The following is an 18,407-nucleotide window of genomic DNA, read 5'->3' as shown; positions in this document are numbered from 1 at the left end:
AAACATCATGCTTGTAAAGGCAGAGGGTCGTCGAAGGAGAGAAAGACCTTCAACCAGATGGATTGACACAGTACCTGCCACATTGAGTTCTAGTGTCAGGAAGTGTGAGAATGTCAGAGGATAGGCCAGGGTTCAGATCCATTGCTTGCTCAGAGGGTTGCTGTGGGTCATATTCAACTCAAGAGCATCTAACATAACAGCACATGAATTGTATAGACTTAACCTCATTAACCTCTGAAAACTCTCTGGAGGGTCAGCTATGGTTTGGTCCTGACATGGCAGTATACAACAACCACCTCATTAACTAGATATACATACCTATAGAAAATTACTAAGTGGGAAAAAAACTAAGATGTTATCATTAGCACTGGACAATAGGATAATGAGTAGTTTTCTTTGCACTTTTCAGTGTTTTCTAAGTTTTTTATGATAAGCTACATTTCATCTCTAATAGCAGAAAACTGTTACTTAACTAACAGCATGGCCTAAAACTATGTTCTCATTATTTTCTTCCTCATTTGCATATTTGCCTTTTAAATTATTAACTAAAGATGTTAAAATATTACAGTGACAACTATTTCTCTTGTGTTTCTAATTAACATATTGTACCAACCCTTCAACCTAATTTTTTGCCTTGTTCTTGAGAACTGCCATCATTTCTGTAAGTAAACTATATGTAGTGTAAAATTATTCTTTACGAAGAAATTCTTCTTAAATTTAAGAATTTAAAGCTTTATTCTTCTGTCTCATATTAACCTTACAGTACAAAGAGACCAATACTTTAATCAACACCATACTTGATGTTCAGCCAAGGTCATTTTCAGGCGGAGAAGGAAAAAGCAATGATGAAATTGTCCAAGAACTTGTTGCTTCTGTCCTGTCCAGAATCCCAGGTAATGATAATTCACAGCATCTGTACGTAATGGTACTTTTAAGTATGAACTTAGAGTAAGCTAAGAGATAAGCAAGTGTACAAGCCTGCTTATTATGTAGAGAACTTTTCCTGATCATTGAGTTCTGCCATGGAGCTCTCCATTTGCAGAGCAGAGGCATACAGCACCTTGACAGCTCAACTGCCACAAGTATAAGGGTAAGTTTGGTTTCCAACCCAGAAGAACTTTAACCAGATCTTTCCCCCAACTTCTCTCGGCTTCTGTATTCCACTATCTCCAGACTTGTACTGTGCAAAACAGAAACCACTATCTGTTGCAACTTAAATCCAAATATAAGTGAAATAATAAAAACCTCAGTTCCTCAAAGATGAGGGGAAGAACTGTCCAAAAGGAATATATGATTCAGCATTATATGTATGACAACAATCTGGAACAAAAGGTTGCATTGCAAAGTGGACTGGAGACAGGGAGAAGGGAGAGAGGAAAATGTGTAACAATCAATGAATTTTAAAATAACATAAATTTTTTACAAAAATCAGTTCCTCAATCACAGTATTCATATGCCAAGTGCTACCATATGGGGCGGTGCAGATATATAATATTTCCATCATTGTAAAATGTTCTTTAGGGAAGCTCAGCTCCAGAATCCATTTCCTTTTCTTTTCTCTCTCTTCAGGAGCAAGGGCTAAAGCAATTTCACCTTGTTCTCTAGCAAGCTAAGAGTCTGGATGAACACAGGAGATCCACTTTCAGATTTTTCTTTGATTGGCCATACTGTAGCCCATTTATTTCCAGACTAAGTCTTTGCAAGTAGTACTAACAATTTTTGCATGACTATTAAGAGGTTGATAGTTTAAACCCCTTCAATAGCACCACAAACAAAAAGTTGTATGATATACTTCCATAAAGATTTTTTTCTCTTATTGTCATCAGGTGACTTGTACTGACCCTCCACCAGGTTTTTAGAGACAATAAATCACAAAGGAGAAGATGGTTCATTCTTCTCTGAAGGAGCCACTGATGGATTTGAACCTCTGAGAGGCTCTGTCTTTGAATTAGTAGCTCAATTCCCTATGGAATAAACCATCAGAGATCCCTTCACATAAAGATTACAACCAAAAATATTCTGGCGCCAGTCTTCTCTAAAACATCTGAGGTCATCAGGAATCAGAATCAAATCTATAACAATGGGCTAGGATTTCTGTTTGGTATTATTCATGGTTAGAAGAGATGTTTAAATAGGAAAAAGAAAATCAAGAAATTAGGCAGAAATAGCCCAATAACTGGGTTTCACCAATACCGTTAAAACCCCCAGAGAACAGGACAACCTAGCCTCAAAGTCTATTATTATTACATTGTCCCAGAGTAGAATTTCAAGGATGATTACTCTGGTAGAGGACTTTGTTGATGTTGAGATAAATTGAGTTTATTTCAGAAAGCAATTTTTTAATCACCAAATAGAAAATATTTATATTTTCATAATAAATTATAGATAACATTGAGAAGAATGGGAATCACAGAGTACTTAATTGTGTTCATGCCAAACCTGTACACAGACCAAGAAACAGTTGTCTAAAGAGAACAAAAGAATACTGCATGGTTTAAAGTCAGGAAAGGTGTGCATCAAAGTTGTATCCTTTCTCCATGCCTATCCAATCTGAATGATTCATTCACGGAGAGGGACTATGTGAATAAGAATGTGGCATTGGAGGAGCACTCATAAACAACTTGTGTTATGCATATAATAGAATCTTCCTTGCAGAAAGTGAAGAACCTTGAAGCACTTTCTACAGAAGATCAAAGATTAGAGCCTTCAATATGGATTACCTCTCAACATAACGAAAACAAAAGTCCTCAACAACATATGAGCAAGAGCCTATGGTGATGAAAGAAGAAGTTCAGGCTGCTTTGAAGGAAATGGCAAAAAAATAAGACTCCAGGAATAGATGGTATACCAATTGACATATTTCAGTTAACAGATGCTGCCCTGGCCGTGCTCACCAAGCTGTGCCAAGAAATCTGGAGAACGACCACTTGGCCAACTGACTGGAAGAGATCGATGTTTGTTCCTATCCCAAAGAAAGGTGACCCAAAAGAATGTGGAAACTACAGAACAATCTCACAGATTTCACATGCAAGCAAGATTTTACTGAAGATTATCCAAAAACGACTGGAACAGCACATCAACAGAGAACTACCAGAAGTCCAGGCTGGGTTTAGAAGGGGTCGTGGTACTAGGGATATTGTAGCTGATGTTAGATGGATCTTGGCTGAAAACAGGGAATACCAGAGGAATGTCTATCTGTGTTTCATTGACTATGCAAAGGCATTTGACTGTGTAGATCATAACAAACTGTGGCTGACTCTTAGAAGAATGGGAATCCCAGAACACTTGATCGTTCTAATGCGAAACCTATACTTGGACGAGGAGGCAGTCGTCAGAACAGAGCAAGGGAACACTGAATGGTTCAAAATTGGGAAGGGAGTACGCCAGGGATGCATCCTATCTCCATACCTTTTCAACCTATATGAAGAACAGATTCTCCGGGAGGCTGGACTCTATGAGGAGAAATGTGGGGTCAAGATTGGTGGATGATTTATCAACAATATGCGTTATGCAGATGACACAACCCTGCTTGCTGAAACTGAAGAGGACCTGAAGTGCCTGCTGCAGAGTGTCAAGGATTGAGGCTCAATGTCAAGAAGACAAAGATTCTCACCACTGGACCAATTGGCAGCATCAGGATGGATAGTGAAGAGATTGAGATTGTTCACAGCTTTAGTTTGCTTGGCTCCATAGTCAACAGTCTTGGAACCAGTAGCCAGGAAATTAAAAGCTGCATTGCCATGGGAAAGTCTGCTGTTAGGGACCTCTCCAAAGTACTGAAGAGCAATGGTGTGTCTCTGGAGACTAAGGTGCGTCTGATACAGGCCATGGTCTTCGCAATCACTTTTTATGCATCAGAGCAATGACCAAGGAGGATAGAAGAAGAATTGATGCCTTTGAGCTGTGGTGCTGGAGAAGAGTATTGAGAATACCATGGACTGCTAGGAAAACAAACAGACTTGTCCTGGAAAGGGTAAACCGGGTGGCTCCTTGGAGGCAAGGATTCTGAGGCTCTGTCTAACATACTTTGGACATGTCGTGAAGAGAGACCGGTCCTTGGAGAAGGACATCATGCTTGGGAGGGTGGAGGGACAGCGCAGGAGAGGAAGGCCCTCTATGAGGTGGATTGATTCAGTGACTGGGATAATTGGGGTGGGAGTGTCAGAGACAGTGCTATTGGCACAGGACAGGGCGGAATTTAGGGCTGTTGTACATAGGGTTGCTATGAGTCGCAAGCGACTCGACGGCACATAACAACAACAACAACATTGGACAATAGGCAGCATCATGATAAATGGAGAAAATATTGATACTGTCAGCAATCAACTTAGATTCATAATCAATACCCACCAATGGTAGGAGCAATCAATAAAAGAAAGAAAAAGTGAGATAAATGATGCTTCAGGCCACAAACAAGGGAGACTTCCCTTACCTCTGTCATCATGGTGATGGGATGAAGGGGTGTTGAATTACACCTTTAGTCCTCTTTACAACGATTTGTTTTATAGCTGATGGCTGATTATTATGTAATTTCAACATTATGTTATTTCATCCATGTATGTGGGGGAAGAGGGCACGAAATTCTATTTAATCTATAACCAACAATCTAAGACTTTATTCCAGGGCCATACACTACATATCTAGACTGTTGGAGAAGATGAAAATAGCTAAGAAAAGCATGCTTTAAGCTGGGCGGTGGGGATGAGCTAGTTTAATTTTTTAGAATTAGGTAGGTAGATCCCTGATAAACTTGAATTTAAGCTTCATTTCCTGCAATTGCTTCTATAATAAACAGAGCTGAAAATCCAAAGAGCTCTAATTCATAGACATTTTGTCAGGTTATAGCCTTGTATATATGACTTAAATAATACAAGAAATGAACTTTAAAATGGGAAGATAAGCACCCCACAGTAACAAAGTGGTGTCAATAGAAATTAGTGATGACTGATCTGAGAAGTCAACTGTGTGTGTTTCAGAAACCCTGGAAATGGAGGGTGCGTCAGAGAGCCTGTTTGCCAAGGATGTGCAGGGTCGCCTTAATTCCTTGACTACAGTCCTTGGACAGGAAGTGGACCGGTTCAACAATTTGCTGAAGCTAATCCACGTATGAGAGCTTGATGTCATATTTGCTGTTAGGTATCAGAGCTTTGTAGAGAAATAGTGTACCAAAAAATATGAGTCCGCTTGGAATTTCCCACTCCCATCACTTCAGCCTTTCCATCTGAATATGCTAGCCTCTCTTCAAATCTAACTTGTCTAAAATTGAGTTAATCCTCCTCAAATGAATCTATAAAAATCCTGGTGGTGTAGTGTATAACATACCAGGCTGATAACTGAAAAGTGAGTAGTTTGGCTCTTCCAGCCACTCCTCAGAATAAAGATGGGTAATTTATAGCTTTGGAAATTCAGTGGCGGGGATCAGTCAGTATGAGTGAGAACCATCTCCGTGAGAGTGGATCAGGTTTGGTAACAAGTCTATATCTTCTATTTCTAATGACTGGGCAAATGTGTGACATTGAAAATATTCAGTCTCCCCATCTGAGTCAAGTGACTCATGGTTTCCTTACATGTAGCAGAGCAAACGTTTCCTGGTCTAACATCATCTCCATGATCAGCGGTATATTAGAGCCCATTGTTGGGTCTTGTGCCAGGCCATCCCGCTGAGGCCTTTTCTTCACTTTGCTGACCTACTTCACTGAGCTGTCCTTTTCCCTTCTGATGACCAATGTGGCCAAAGAAAGTGTGACCCAGCTTCATTTCTAAAGAGCATGTTGGCTGTATTTCTTCTAAGAACATAAAACCTGAGAATTATCATTGAGTCACTAGAAATCTGACCAGGAATTTAAGTAGGAGATTGACAGAGGTTCAGCACTTCCTCTAGAGACCTAGTTTGCATTTAGTAGCATGGTTCTTGGGAAAAGTTCTTCACAATGCGGCCTACACAAGGTCTGTATTAGAATCTCCGTAAGTACAGATTCAGAATGTACATTCCCTGTTCTTGCTCTACCCACCAAGGCAAGTCTGGCTCACAGCAACCCTAGAAAACAAAGCAGCACTTCCCACTGGGTTTCCAAGGCTCTTTAAAAAGCTGACTGCCTCACTTTGTCCTCACCTCTGAACAGCTGGCTAGGTTAAAACCTTTCTGTTAGCAGTTGATTATTCACTCAAAACATATTGCTTCAAATCAAAACCAATTCATAGCTGACCCTAAACGTGGGTTTTCAGAGGTTGTAAATAAAAAAGGAAGATATTACTCATTACTTTACTGCAGAACAGATGGTATATTTACACTTTTTCATTTTGGGATACAGAACAACTCCTTACCGACCAAGCCACCAGATCCCTGACCTTAAACCTATTGAGTAAGAATTTCTTGAGGTAAATCCTGCCCAGAAATATGAATTTTTAAATCAACAGTCTTGGAAATTCAATGAAGGATCATTCATTACGAGTGGAATAAATTGTTAGTTTCAGTGAGACTACAATTTGAGAACCGCTGTTTAGTCTTTTGACTTATGCTTTAGGGACACATTCTTTCTGAAATCTTGAATTTATAAAAAAAAAAAATTCCCTAGTTTCTCTGTTCGTAACCTTGATAAGGAAAGATAAAGACTTTAAAAAATCAAATACTAGAGCAGTGACTGGAAAAGTTTTATTCTTGAGCATTAGAGTAAGATTAAGGAAAGAGAACTTGTGTAGATTTCCCCCCCCTTTTTTTTATTTGAGGAAATGCTTAGAAAGTAATTGAATTTCCATTCAACCACTTCATGTACAATCTGCTTTATGACATTATTTGCAATTCCTACAATGTAACTCTATTCTTCCCACTTCCTCCCTTTATTTCTTGTTTCCAGTAATCTTTCTACCCTATGAGACATCCTTCTCTCTCATTGCTGGGGTTTTTGTTGTTGCTGCTGTTTTATTTTATACTATTTTATTTACAAAGTTTGAGTGAACTGTTTTACACACCGGATCTTTCCCATTTCCCTCAACTCCACCCATCAAATTGTGCGACTCTCTCATTTAACCTGCCCCTCCCCACCCCCTCCCATCCTCACCCCTCTGCTTCCTTCCCCCCACCCCAATCCTCATGCTCATTCCACAATAATGGTTTTATATAGTATTTGTCCTTATGGGACTGAATTAGTTCACTCAGCATAATACTCTCCAGTCCTCCCAAGTTAGGTAGTAATTTACAAAATTATTGTTCCTATGTGCTGCATAGTATTCCATTGTGTGAATGTACCGTAATTTCTCAATCCATTCCATTTTAGTTGTATATCTGGACTGTTTCCATGTTCTTGTGATGATGAATAATGCTGCTATGAGCTCATGGCTTTTGAATAAAAACAGACTCATAGTTAACCTTCCCATTTGGTTTCTGAGGTTATAAATCACATGAGAGGAGACTTCCTGTCTTTCTCCTACAGAGTCACTGGTGGATTCAAAAAGCCAGAGACGTGACTTTTGTGTTAGCAGCCCAGCTCCGTATGAACTGCACCAGCAGAGCTCCCTGCAATAGAGAGTATTCGCCATGCCTGTGTGTTACACCATGTGTTATCTCCTTCCTTCTGGAGAATCAACTGCAGTGTGGCCTCAGTCCACTGCAAAGCTGACCTTGAGGTCCCCACAGTGACTCTCATCTATGGGCTCTCCCTGCAGTGTCTTCTATGTTTCCCCATTTTTGTGCCCAAGATGTAATGATGTGGACTGTGGATAAGGGCTTGCTTCTTGCACTTCTGTGCCAATCCCTTACTAGTCCTTTAATGACTTTTCTTATTACAGCCTCTAGTCTATGGATACATGGAAAGGTGGAAAGAGCCAAGGAATGAATCCATAAAGAAATGAAATACTAAGGGAGTGGGACACAATTAGTGTCATCCACACATTGTCTCTAGGACTCTGTGCCTCACTTTGGTTTTAATCAACATATATTTGGCCTCTGACACAATCCTATCATACTGTTATATCTTCCCAAAAACATGAGAGTACTTCTTACATCAGAACTTTTGAGAGCCATGGCCAATTCCATCCTTAGCCAGGTGGCAATCATCACCTTGTACTTTTCACCAGTTGTAACTTTTGAGGGCTACGGTCAGTTCCATGCCCTGCATTTGTCCTTGGCCTGGTGGTAAGCATTGCATTGTACTTCCCACCAGCAAGGCTGGCCAGCCAAACATTTCCTCAGTACTACTAAACACCCCTGACCCCCGTCTTTTGTTAGAGAGAGGGCAAGATAAGAGTCATGCCTGAAGAAAATGATCTTCATCCTCAAGGATGTTGGAATCATCCAAGAATCACTCTCTTTCTGATGCTGCTGCTGTGCTCTGGACACCCTTTGAGCAGAGATGGTCAGTGGTGTGACGAGGTTTTCTGTTTGAATCCTACATCACTAACCACCAGGTCTGCTTTTTCTTTACCTGGAGAAGAACTGGGTGGTGGCAAGCAGGACTGGGAGCTCTTTTTCTCAGCATCAAAGGATGCTCTCTGTTACTCTTTTTTTCACTGCATTGGGAACTGCCATTAACATCCTCAACCACTCTGACTCACAGATCTTACACCACTGTGGTCACACTACAAAAGTGGATGCAAAGATGGGAGGGTCTGGTTTGGGATTGGTGTGCAGAGAGGGTGAAACCCAGCAGTGAGGCCAGTCCACCTGAAGCAGTAAACACTCATAGGAGCTGTGCCTCTACTCTTGCACTTGTCATTCTCATCAAAATTAACTCTATGACATCAACATTTGTTTATTCCTTTAGACTTCTCTAGCAACACTCAACAAGGCCATTGCTGGATTGGTGGTGATGTCTGAAGAAATGGAGAAGATCTATAATAGTTTCCTCAATAACCAGGTCCCTTCTCTCTGGGCCAATACAGCCTACCCTTCCCTGAAGCCACTTGGATCATGGGTGAAAGACCTTATTCTGAGAACTGCATTTGTGGATGTAAGAAAATTCACTTCTTTGGGGTTTGATGAATCAGTGGCACAGTTGGCCCTTAGGAATCTCTCAATTACTAAATGTCAACAACTATCTAGGAATCAATCATGTGAGCTAAAAGAATATTATCATTTGGAAAATCATATATTGATTATAATGTCATTGGCCTTCATCCCTGATCCCCACTTTTCATTCCATACCACTATTGGGTACCACATCTAATTTGTGGAACCGCACTGAGGGACATAAAACCAAGCTAAGATAGGTCTCCTTGCTATTGTCTCCTTCCTGTGTCCCCTGTAATAGCGAGGCTCTGTGTTTGGGGTCAGGCTAAGTGAGTGAAGAAAGGGGATAAGAATTCACCCTGGCTCCTTTGCATCTCTCTGGAATGTAACTTTGATTTAGATGACAAATTACCTCAGAAATAACTTGTAATATTTCTTCCACAGTTGTGGCTCAAAAGAGGACAACCTAAGTCCTTCTGGATCTCCGGCTTCTTCTTTCCTCAAGGTTTTCTAACAGGTACCAATGCTTTCCCTGGAAAAACCTCACAGGAAGGGCTGTAATGTGTTACACACAAGTATTTTCAGAGCTGGGGAAATGGCTTGGCTGCTAATGGCCTGACAGTGGGGCTGTTCTTTATAGAGCGGTTCAGCGAGGTCCTGCTCATTCTTGACACTGAGCACAAGGATAGGGTAAATAGTAGATGTTCTCCAGCAACCTAACCCCTGTGCTTCTTAGGTTATGAAAGGCAGACACTGCTACCTCCACAAAGACTTACTGGGGGTGCTCCAGTTCCCCAGTGTGACCACACTCAGGGTACCCCATGCTCTCTACCTGCTCCAGCTTCAGGTCCAGGAAGTTTCCTTCCTTCAGAACAGTGTTTGTGCTGTCCCTCCAGTAACCTGAGGGTATTTTGGCTAGGGAGCTCTAGGCAGTCCAGAGTCTCTGAGCGACTGGATGCACACAGTCCAGATTTTTTTCTATGTCATCTGGATCTCTGTAACAGCTTATTCATGACAAGCTAGACAAGAATCCAGAAGAGGGAGAATGGACTCTGAAAACCCTCCTTTTATACCTATTGTCTCCAGTGTCTAGAATTTCTCATAATCCGCCTCCCACAGTTACATAGCCCTATACTCAGACATGGCTTTCTTACTTTTTTCATATACCTGACTGGAATTTGAATGTGCTTCCTACCTTCTTCTCTCCAAACAAGACATACAGGCTGCCAGGAAAAATTATTAAAGAGTGAATCTTGAGTGGAGAGGAAGCCCTAGAAAAGCCTGTTGGGCCCTAGGGCCCCCTTCTTGCTCAGGCTAAGGTGTTTGGATAACTCAACTTTCTGGTTTTTATATTTATAGGAACTCTTCAGAATCATGCCCGAAAATACAATCTACCTATAGATGAGCTGAGCTTTAAGTACAACATGATTCCTAATTATCGGGACCAAGCTGCAGTGATAGAAGCTGCCAAAATAATACAGTTTGGACAAGAACTGCCCATGGACGTGGAGGTATTGTCCACCTGACAAATGTCACAGCAGAGTCACTTCTCTCCCACCCTATTTTTATGAGCATCTTCCTTGTCTGCCCTCACCCCCATTGTTTTCTTACCCAAGGAGAGGGAGGGTCAATATAGGGATTCCATGACCAGAAAATGACCAGGGGAGACCAGAGCTTTGCCAAAATCTCTGTGACAATATTGGATACATCAACGCTGCACTAGCTTGAACAGCTACAGTTATAGACAAGCTTCCCTTGTTGGTAATTTCAGATTCACAGAAGATGTTACCTTGTTATGTGTTTGGTGAGCTTATCCTTTTGTTTGATCACCACTGGTTTTTATAGACATGCCTTAAGAGAATATATCCCGGTGTGAAATGTTTGGTGGGAATGAAAGACTAGTTTCCACCTTAACTGCTGAGGGCTAAATAGATTTCCTTCTTTTTATCCACCATCCAAAGGCAGATAGAAAGAATCCTTTTCTCTTGGACCAGTCCACTTCCTCGTCTATATTTGGGGATTTTCTCCAGAGGAGTCTATAGGTGATAGCAATAAGGCTGGACAAACACTTTCTCTGTGTCCTTCCTGAATAGCTTCCCCCCCCCCATCAGCATAATTGTTATCTTCTGCTCTGGAGCCCTCCTTTACTTGTAATAACTGGATAATTTTTGATCCCATATTTTATTGGGTTCCTCTTGGCTAACCAGTATAGATAGGGTAACTTTTACTAAGTTTTTCTTAAAATATCATGAGTTTAGTATTACTTGCTCCTGGATAACTATGTCAGTATCACACCACTCATACTCAATACTTTTTGCCCTGATTAGCAGCCATGCAAAGAAGGATTGGCTCCATATTCACAGCTTAATCTATGTAATTTTGTGATATCATTGTCTGTATTTTAAGGTAATAAGAAGGGATGAAGGAGAAAGTCCACTTCTTAAAAAACATTTTTTATTAATTTTTGAGTAAAAGTTTACAAGGCAATTTATTTTTCACTCAATCAGCCACAGAGATTTTGTTTTATAATATTAATTACCATCCTACATTCTAACAGCACTCTTCCCACTTTCTCCCTGTGCTTCTAGTTTCTAGTCATCCATATATCCCTTCCTGCTTTCAGAACATTCTATCTGGACAGATACCAGTCTTTGGTCTTATATGGTTGGCTCTCCTAAGGAATGTATGTCTCATTGGTCCTAGTGTTCACCTAGAAATCATGTCTGTTGTTTAACTGATAGTTGAGCTACAGAAGTAAGTTCAGGTTCACATTCAAAGTATCAAAAGGGTCACTGTCTACAGGGTTTCACCATTTCTAGTAGGCCCACAAGCCAGGTCTTTTTGTGCCTTTGAGTTCTGCTTTGTTTCTGTCGCTCTTTGTCCAACCCCTATAGTGGGCTCCCTTCAAGGAAAGACTGCAGTGATGACAAATCACCATCCATTGTTGCTGGTCGCAGGGTGGTGGAAGTTGGCATTTGCATAGTCTATGAGTTAGCTCTTCTTTGTTCTGAACAAGATAGTTGCAGCTCAGATGGCCACTGGCAAGCCTTTAAGACCCCAGGGAATTGATTTTTTAATATGCATTATTTCATGTCCATTGTGATTTAGAGATTTTTTAAAGAAATATGTTTTAGCTCTAATACATTTTTTAAAGCAAGACAATAAGGCGTGTGTATTAACATTTGTTACAAGTAGGCAGACCTGCTGCTATTAACCCATCTACAGCTTTTGAACAGTTTGAAAACAGAAACTCCCTCAGCATAGATGCACCCTGCAGACATAATACTCAACAAACAGATGCCACTACACATAGCTTGGGGTGATGCTCAGCTTCCAGCATACTCAGGCTATGGGCATGTTGTTGTTGTTGTGTACCATCGCTAACCTTCCAGTGGGTTTTCAGAGGCAGTAAATCACACCGGAGGGGATTGCCCATTTTTCTCCCATAGAGCAGCTGGTGTACTCAAAACACATACCTTTGCACTGGCAGCACAATTCCTCACCACTAAGCCCCCTTTCGTCAAGAACGCCAGTCCTACCTTGTGCTACCCAGGAAATAGATAGCTCAGGACACCAAAAGCAAAAACAGGTAGAAAAGTTTGCCATCCTTTCATTTAATATAAAATGCACTGGCCATGGCCTACACTTCTTGGTCATCTGCCCACAGGTGTGAGGCTCTGATTTAGCCAAAGGTCTAGGGCCCCAAAATGGATTCATCTTTAAAGAAGAATGGCACAGGGGCCTATAATCTGCACCTGAACCTCTGAAGGCCCAACACGTGGCATTCAAAGGACAGTTAAGGAGTAAGGTCTGTCTGCCTGTCCATCTTCTCTCTCCTTCAATGAAAACATTACAAAGCAAGACTAATATCCACTAAGAGAGGAATTTCTCACAGGCACTCTGCTAGTATTGTGGCCAACTTAAAGTCATCCTTGGTGGCCTGGAAGGGCCTGCAGATTGTTGAAGGCTTTACTGACATGCATCGCTGTTATTGCTGTCAGATGTTGCACAGTGGCCCTCTGTACAACAGAATGAGACCCTTCCCAGTCCTGTGCCATCCTCACAATCACTGCCATGTTTGAGCCCATTTTTGCAGTCTCCACGTGAATCCATCTAATTGAGGGACTTCTTTCTCACAACCTCTCATAGCCAGTGATAATCACAGCCCTCTTAGCCCATCTGCTTCTCATGAAAAGGACAAGCATTGTCATGAAAAGAACTTGATGGCAACAGACTGTTTGAAGCCCGGAAGTAAGAATCCCCTGACAAACATCCTGAAAGAGTGTTCAAAATATGAGGGATGGTGTCAAACTAAGAAGCAGATTATTTAACCTTTAGGATTCTCCTCAGCCCACTGTGGAATGTAAGTCCCATCAGCAGACTACAGAGTGGAGTTTACTGATGAGGGTGCAGACATGGCTACCTACCACTAACCCCTTCTCTTCCTCTCACCTTTAAACTTCTGGTCTTCTTTCAGTTGCCCTCTCCTGAAGATGGGGTTCTTGTTCACGGGATGTTCATGGATGCTTCTCGCTGGAATGACCAGGAGATGGTGATAGAAGATGCTCTGCCTGGAGAGATGAACCCGATGTTGCCTGTGGTGCACTTTGAACCTCAGCAGAACTACGAGCCAAGCCCAACACTGTACCACTCCCCACTGTATAAGACAGGAGCCCGAGCAGGCACGCTGTCTACCACAGGTAAGGTCTGACCGAGTACAACCCACAAAGTCCAAATATCGTGCTGTAATGTACAAAGATAAGAAATCTCTTAGGCCAATTAACCAGGTTTAAAATGAATCTCTTAGATATAAATACAGTGATGTTCTAAATTCTATTTGTCATAATATTGAAATTGGATTGACATACTGTAAGTAATGTGTGTTGGTATTAGTCTCTTATTGTTTGGTGCCCCAGAGATTGATTGATTGATTTTTCTTTTATGAAATATTTTATTAAAATGTTTTGTAATTATGGTTAAACATCATCTAGTTCTTCTGGTTCTATGACAAAAGTGGAAGCTGTTCCTGGAAGCAATTAGCTACACATCCTATATCTTCATGCTCCTTTTTCTTCTATTGCTCCTGGTAAATAGAGACCAATTGTTGATGACTGCTTGTAAGCTTTTAAGACCCCAGGCACTATGCATTGAACTAGGTGATAGAATATTGTCATGTGCCATTGAACCTGAACCAACTTTTTTTTTTTAATTCACAACATCCCTATGTGGCTGAGTAGAGCTATCTCACAGGGTTATCTTGCTGTAAACTTTGTGGAAATGTTTTCTTTCACTCTGTTTCTCATTGCTGACTCACAGCTGACCATCAGATTTTTGGAAGCTGTAAATTGCACAGGAGATTACCTATCTTTCTCCCTCAGAGCCACTGGTGGACTCAGGTCACCAAAAGATGGGTTAATAACACAACTCCCTACAGACTGTGCCACCAGAGCTCCCTCTACAGTTCATTAGAGGAATAGTTTTTGAAGTTTAGTGTTGGGTGAATAAGCCTTTAGAATCTATCAGACTTAATTTTTGTAAGTGATATGAGAGGCGTGTCTCAATATAGTATTACCAATTGACTCAACACCCTTGATGATATAATTTCTCTATTCCGTACCAGTTTTAAAAGATACTGCTATGATACATTCTATTCCCACATCAGTACAGTGAATACATAGTGCATTGGATTTCTCTGAGCCTTGTGTCATTCTAACACCATTTTGATAATTTTGTTGTTGTTGTTGTTGTGTCAGAACCAACCCACAGCTGGCCCTCCAGCAAGTTTCAGAAGCAGTTACTCACACAGGAGAAGATTGCTCATCCTTCTCCTATGGAGCAGCTAGTGGCCTCAAATCACATACCTTCAGGATTGCAGTACAGCTTCTTGCCACTAGGCCATATTTTTAATATTTCTTGGAATTGTTGTTGTTGTTGCTATGTACCATTGAGTCAGAACTGACCCATCACAGATTCTCTAGAAGTTTTCAGAGGCAGTAAATGGCACAGGAGGAGATTGTCCATCTTTCTTAGTAAGGAATTATTAGACCTTCCTAAACTCTGATGACCTTGTGGTAAGGAGTTGCACTGTCAGCCCAAAAGCACTTAACCCAAAGCCACAAATCCACCAGCTGCTCCGTGGGGCCAAGATAGGCCATCTTACACATCAATGTTTATAACAGCATTATTCACAATAGCAAAGAGATGGAAGCAGTTCAAGTGTCCATCAACAAAGTAAAAGATTAAAAAAACTATGGTGCCATCACACAATGGAATATCAGACAGCAATAAAAAACAGTGAACTTGTAAACCACTACTACCCAGCATGAATGAGTCTTGAAGACATTATGCTGAGTGAAATCTCTCAGTCACAAAAGGGTACATGCTATATAAGACTATGCTCGAGCAGCAATTCCCCAGAGATGAATAAAGAGCCTGGAGAAAAAAAAAAAAAAAAAAGACTATGCTATAATAATAGGATCGATATGAGGGTAAGGGTAGAGCTGGAAAAGAATAGATAAATAAATGACACTGCTCTGAAATGGGAGAGAAGAAGGACAAGCTGAATGGAATTGACTATTGGAAATTGTATGTATGACAATTAACAACCTGAAGGAGAACAAGCATTACAAAAAGAATTGGGGTATGGATGGATGAATGAAAACCAATCCCTCTGTGAACTTTCACTTAAAATTTAAAAACTATTTTAAAAAAAATAGGCAGTCTCCACCCATGTTATTTAATGCCTCTGAAAACATACTGGGGTCAATTATAGGTTGATTCCAGCTCAACAGTATGCAACAAGTCAGTTATTAGTTCAAGTACCTTTGTGAAGCCTGGTGGTGCAGAACTTAAGCACTTGGCTTCTAAACAAAAGGCCATTGGTTCAAACTCACGAACACCTCTAGGGGGGAAAGGTGTGGTGGCCTGCTTCTCTAAAAATGAACCCTTCACCTTTGAGCTGATTCCAACTCATAGCAACCCTAAAGGACAATCCCTAGAGGAACGATGCTCCAAATGGATTCCAAGGCTGTCGGGTTTTTTCCTATGGAGAAGCTGAGATGGCACAGTGCTTAAGTGCTGCCTGCTAACTTGCCTGCTTACCAAAAGTTTAGCAGTTCAAGCTCACCAGGATGGTACAGGACAGGACAAGGTTTGATCTATTGTTTATTGGGTTGCTAGGAGTCTTAGTTGACTGGACAGCACCTAACAACAACCACTGTTTCATGGGACAGAGATGTGGCAATTGAATTTACAGACTACAGCTTTGGAAACTGGCAGGACAGTTCTGCTCTGTCCTATAGGGTCACTGGGTGACCGAGTGAGTCAGGACCAACTCAATGAGTTGACTTTTATTTGTTTGGCTGTTTTAATAAGATAATGGTTCTAAATCACCACTGGCTGCTAACACACCAAAGAGAAAAGCTATCAGATGTGAAGTGCTTCCTAACAGTACACAGCACCTATGAAGCAGTCCTGACAAAAACATGCACTACATGTGCTGCTGAGAGGTCAGTAGAGGGAATCCAGTAACCACATCGCAGGAGAGATGCATACGTGCATGCACACACACGTATGCACAAACACATGTGCACCCATATGCCTGCACATGCATACACCCTGTGGAAATCTGAACAATGATTCAGGCATTTGTTGACATTAATGAATTTTTATTTTTATTATGTGGCATGTGGTTACTTTTTTTAACAGTCATGGTTTATAAATACATACCAGGAGATGTATTGCACTGGTGTTTAAGGGAACAGTGATAACATGGAAAAGACAGAGTCTGACTTCTATCCACTTTATATAGAGGAACTGTCCCCATCAGTAATATACATAGTACTAAACAAATAGCTACATGATCAGACATGTCACCTCACAGCTCCTGCACCTAATTCTACCAATCATTGGATCCAATGTTTGTTGCAACTTGACTCAAAGACTTTACTCACAGTTGTGGGGTTTATTAGGGATGTAAGTTGAGGAATGGGAAAGGCAAATAATATCACACAAGTCCAGCTTTAATCCAGAAGTTCCAGGCCAAAGTAACAAGGTACAATTCCTCAACTAGTGAAAGTCAAGTTCAGTTCAGCAGCACAGATGCATCTCTGGTTTCCTCAATCATCCAACAAAGTTTTCTCAGAGCAGTTACAAATCAACTTTTCCTTCAATCATCCAGAAAACAAAATCTTTAACTGTAGCTCATCTCCAGGATTCCTCTGGTTACACCCTCCCATAGTATCTCACTTCTTTTTTTTTAGGGTGGGAGGGTGATTGGGGGGGTGGAAGTGGGGAGGGGGATGAGGGGTGAGAAGGAGTACTGGAATAGGAGGGAGGCAGGGCTCTGGGCTGTGCTTCCTGGAAATTCAGGGGGTCTATATCCAACCTCTTATTTCTCCAGTGGTGGTATGCATGTTTTTGGGTGCCGGAGAGATGATGGCATTTGGGTGCCCCATGGTATCTGGTTCAATGTTTCCTAACTGTCCTCATGACCCCATACCCACATGTGACTTCCCGAACCACCTAAGCACAGATGACCCCAAAGATGGTAATTCACCCTAAGTCTGAGCCTCATTATTGGGGACCCCTAAAAGATGGAGCTATGGTCTCAGGGCTCCCAGGCCTCTCTGGGCCACATGGATGGGGACAAGATCTCAGAAAGCCTGATATTTTACAATGAAACCACAGCTCAAAGGAGGGAGAAAGGGTATACACCTCAGCTCAAACCCTGATTTGGCTTGATTTTATTAATCAAAAATGCAAGTTTCCAAGAGCAATTACCACATAGCAAGGTTTCTTGTATTTACCCATGTTGTTAAGCCATTCTGATGGCATTTCTGGCAACTACCCACATAACTGTTCAGAAACCTCAGAAGTGCAGCCTGTGTGAATACAACCACCTCTTGCCATAGTCTCTTCACAGTCTCTATACAGCAGTGCCATAGTCTTTTCACTCTCCACCACTTTCTTTCACAGTGTGGAAAGTGCTCTCTTATAATGATTCCACAACTGTTGTTGATTTTCAAGACCATATGTTTGCAGTTAACGTAACTGGAGACATGACCCCCAGGGGGCTAGCACATTGGATAGAAAAACCAATGTTTTAAAGTAATTTACTGACACCACAACTGGGAAAGTCTGTAGTTAGAAACCTCTCCAAATTATGAGTAACAATGATGTCACTAAGGTGCGTCTAATTCAGACCATGATCTTTTTGATCACTTGCTATTCATCTGAGAGCTGGACAATGAATAAGGATGATAAAGAATTTGTGTCTTTGAACTGTGGTGTTGGAGAAGAGGGCTGGATATCCCAGGGACTTCCTATAGAACAAACAGGTTTTAGAGAAGGTGCAGCCAGAGTGCTTCTGGAGGCAAAGGTGATAAAGTTTCATCTCACATACTCGGGGCATATTGCGAGGAGAGGTTATTTCTTGGAGAAACAGATCATGCTTGGAAAAAGT

At 41.2% G+C, this 18,407-nt stretch overlaps 1 protein-coding gene across 1 annotated transcript in view; it reads left to right on the top strand.

Moving 5' to 3' along the window:
* Positions 1–18,407, top strand: part of DNAH6 (dynein, axonemal, heavy chain 6) — a 383,600-nt gene that overhangs the window by 362,784 nt on the left and 2,409 nt on the right. The window contains exons 70-75 of the mRNA XM_006900399.1: positions 764–893; positions 4,977–5,104; positions 8,760–8,945; positions 9,389–9,461; positions 10,304–10,455; positions 13,422–13,644. Coding sequence (XP_006900461.1) covers positions 764–893; positions 4,977–5,104; positions 8,760–8,945; positions 9,389–9,461; positions 10,304–10,455; positions 13,422–13,644 — 892 coding nt within the window. The remainder of the gene's footprint in view (positions 1–763; positions 894–4,976; positions 5,105–8,759; positions 8,946–9,388; positions 9,462–10,303; positions 10,456–13,421; positions 13,645–18,407) is intronic.

Source organism: Elephantulus edwardii, unplaced genomic scaffold, assembly GCF_000299155.1.
Source record: "Elephantulus edwardii isolate Elephantulus edwardi_28Jun2011 unplaced genomic scaffold, EleEdw1.0 scaffold00283, whole genome shotgun sequence".
Taxonomy (NCBI): Eukaryota; Metazoa; Chordata; class Mammalia; order Macroscelidea; family Macroscelididae; genus Elephantulus; species Elephantulus edwardii.
The sequence above is the reverse complement of the archived record's forward strand: the minus strand, read 5'-3'. Positions and strand labels throughout refer to the sequence as shown.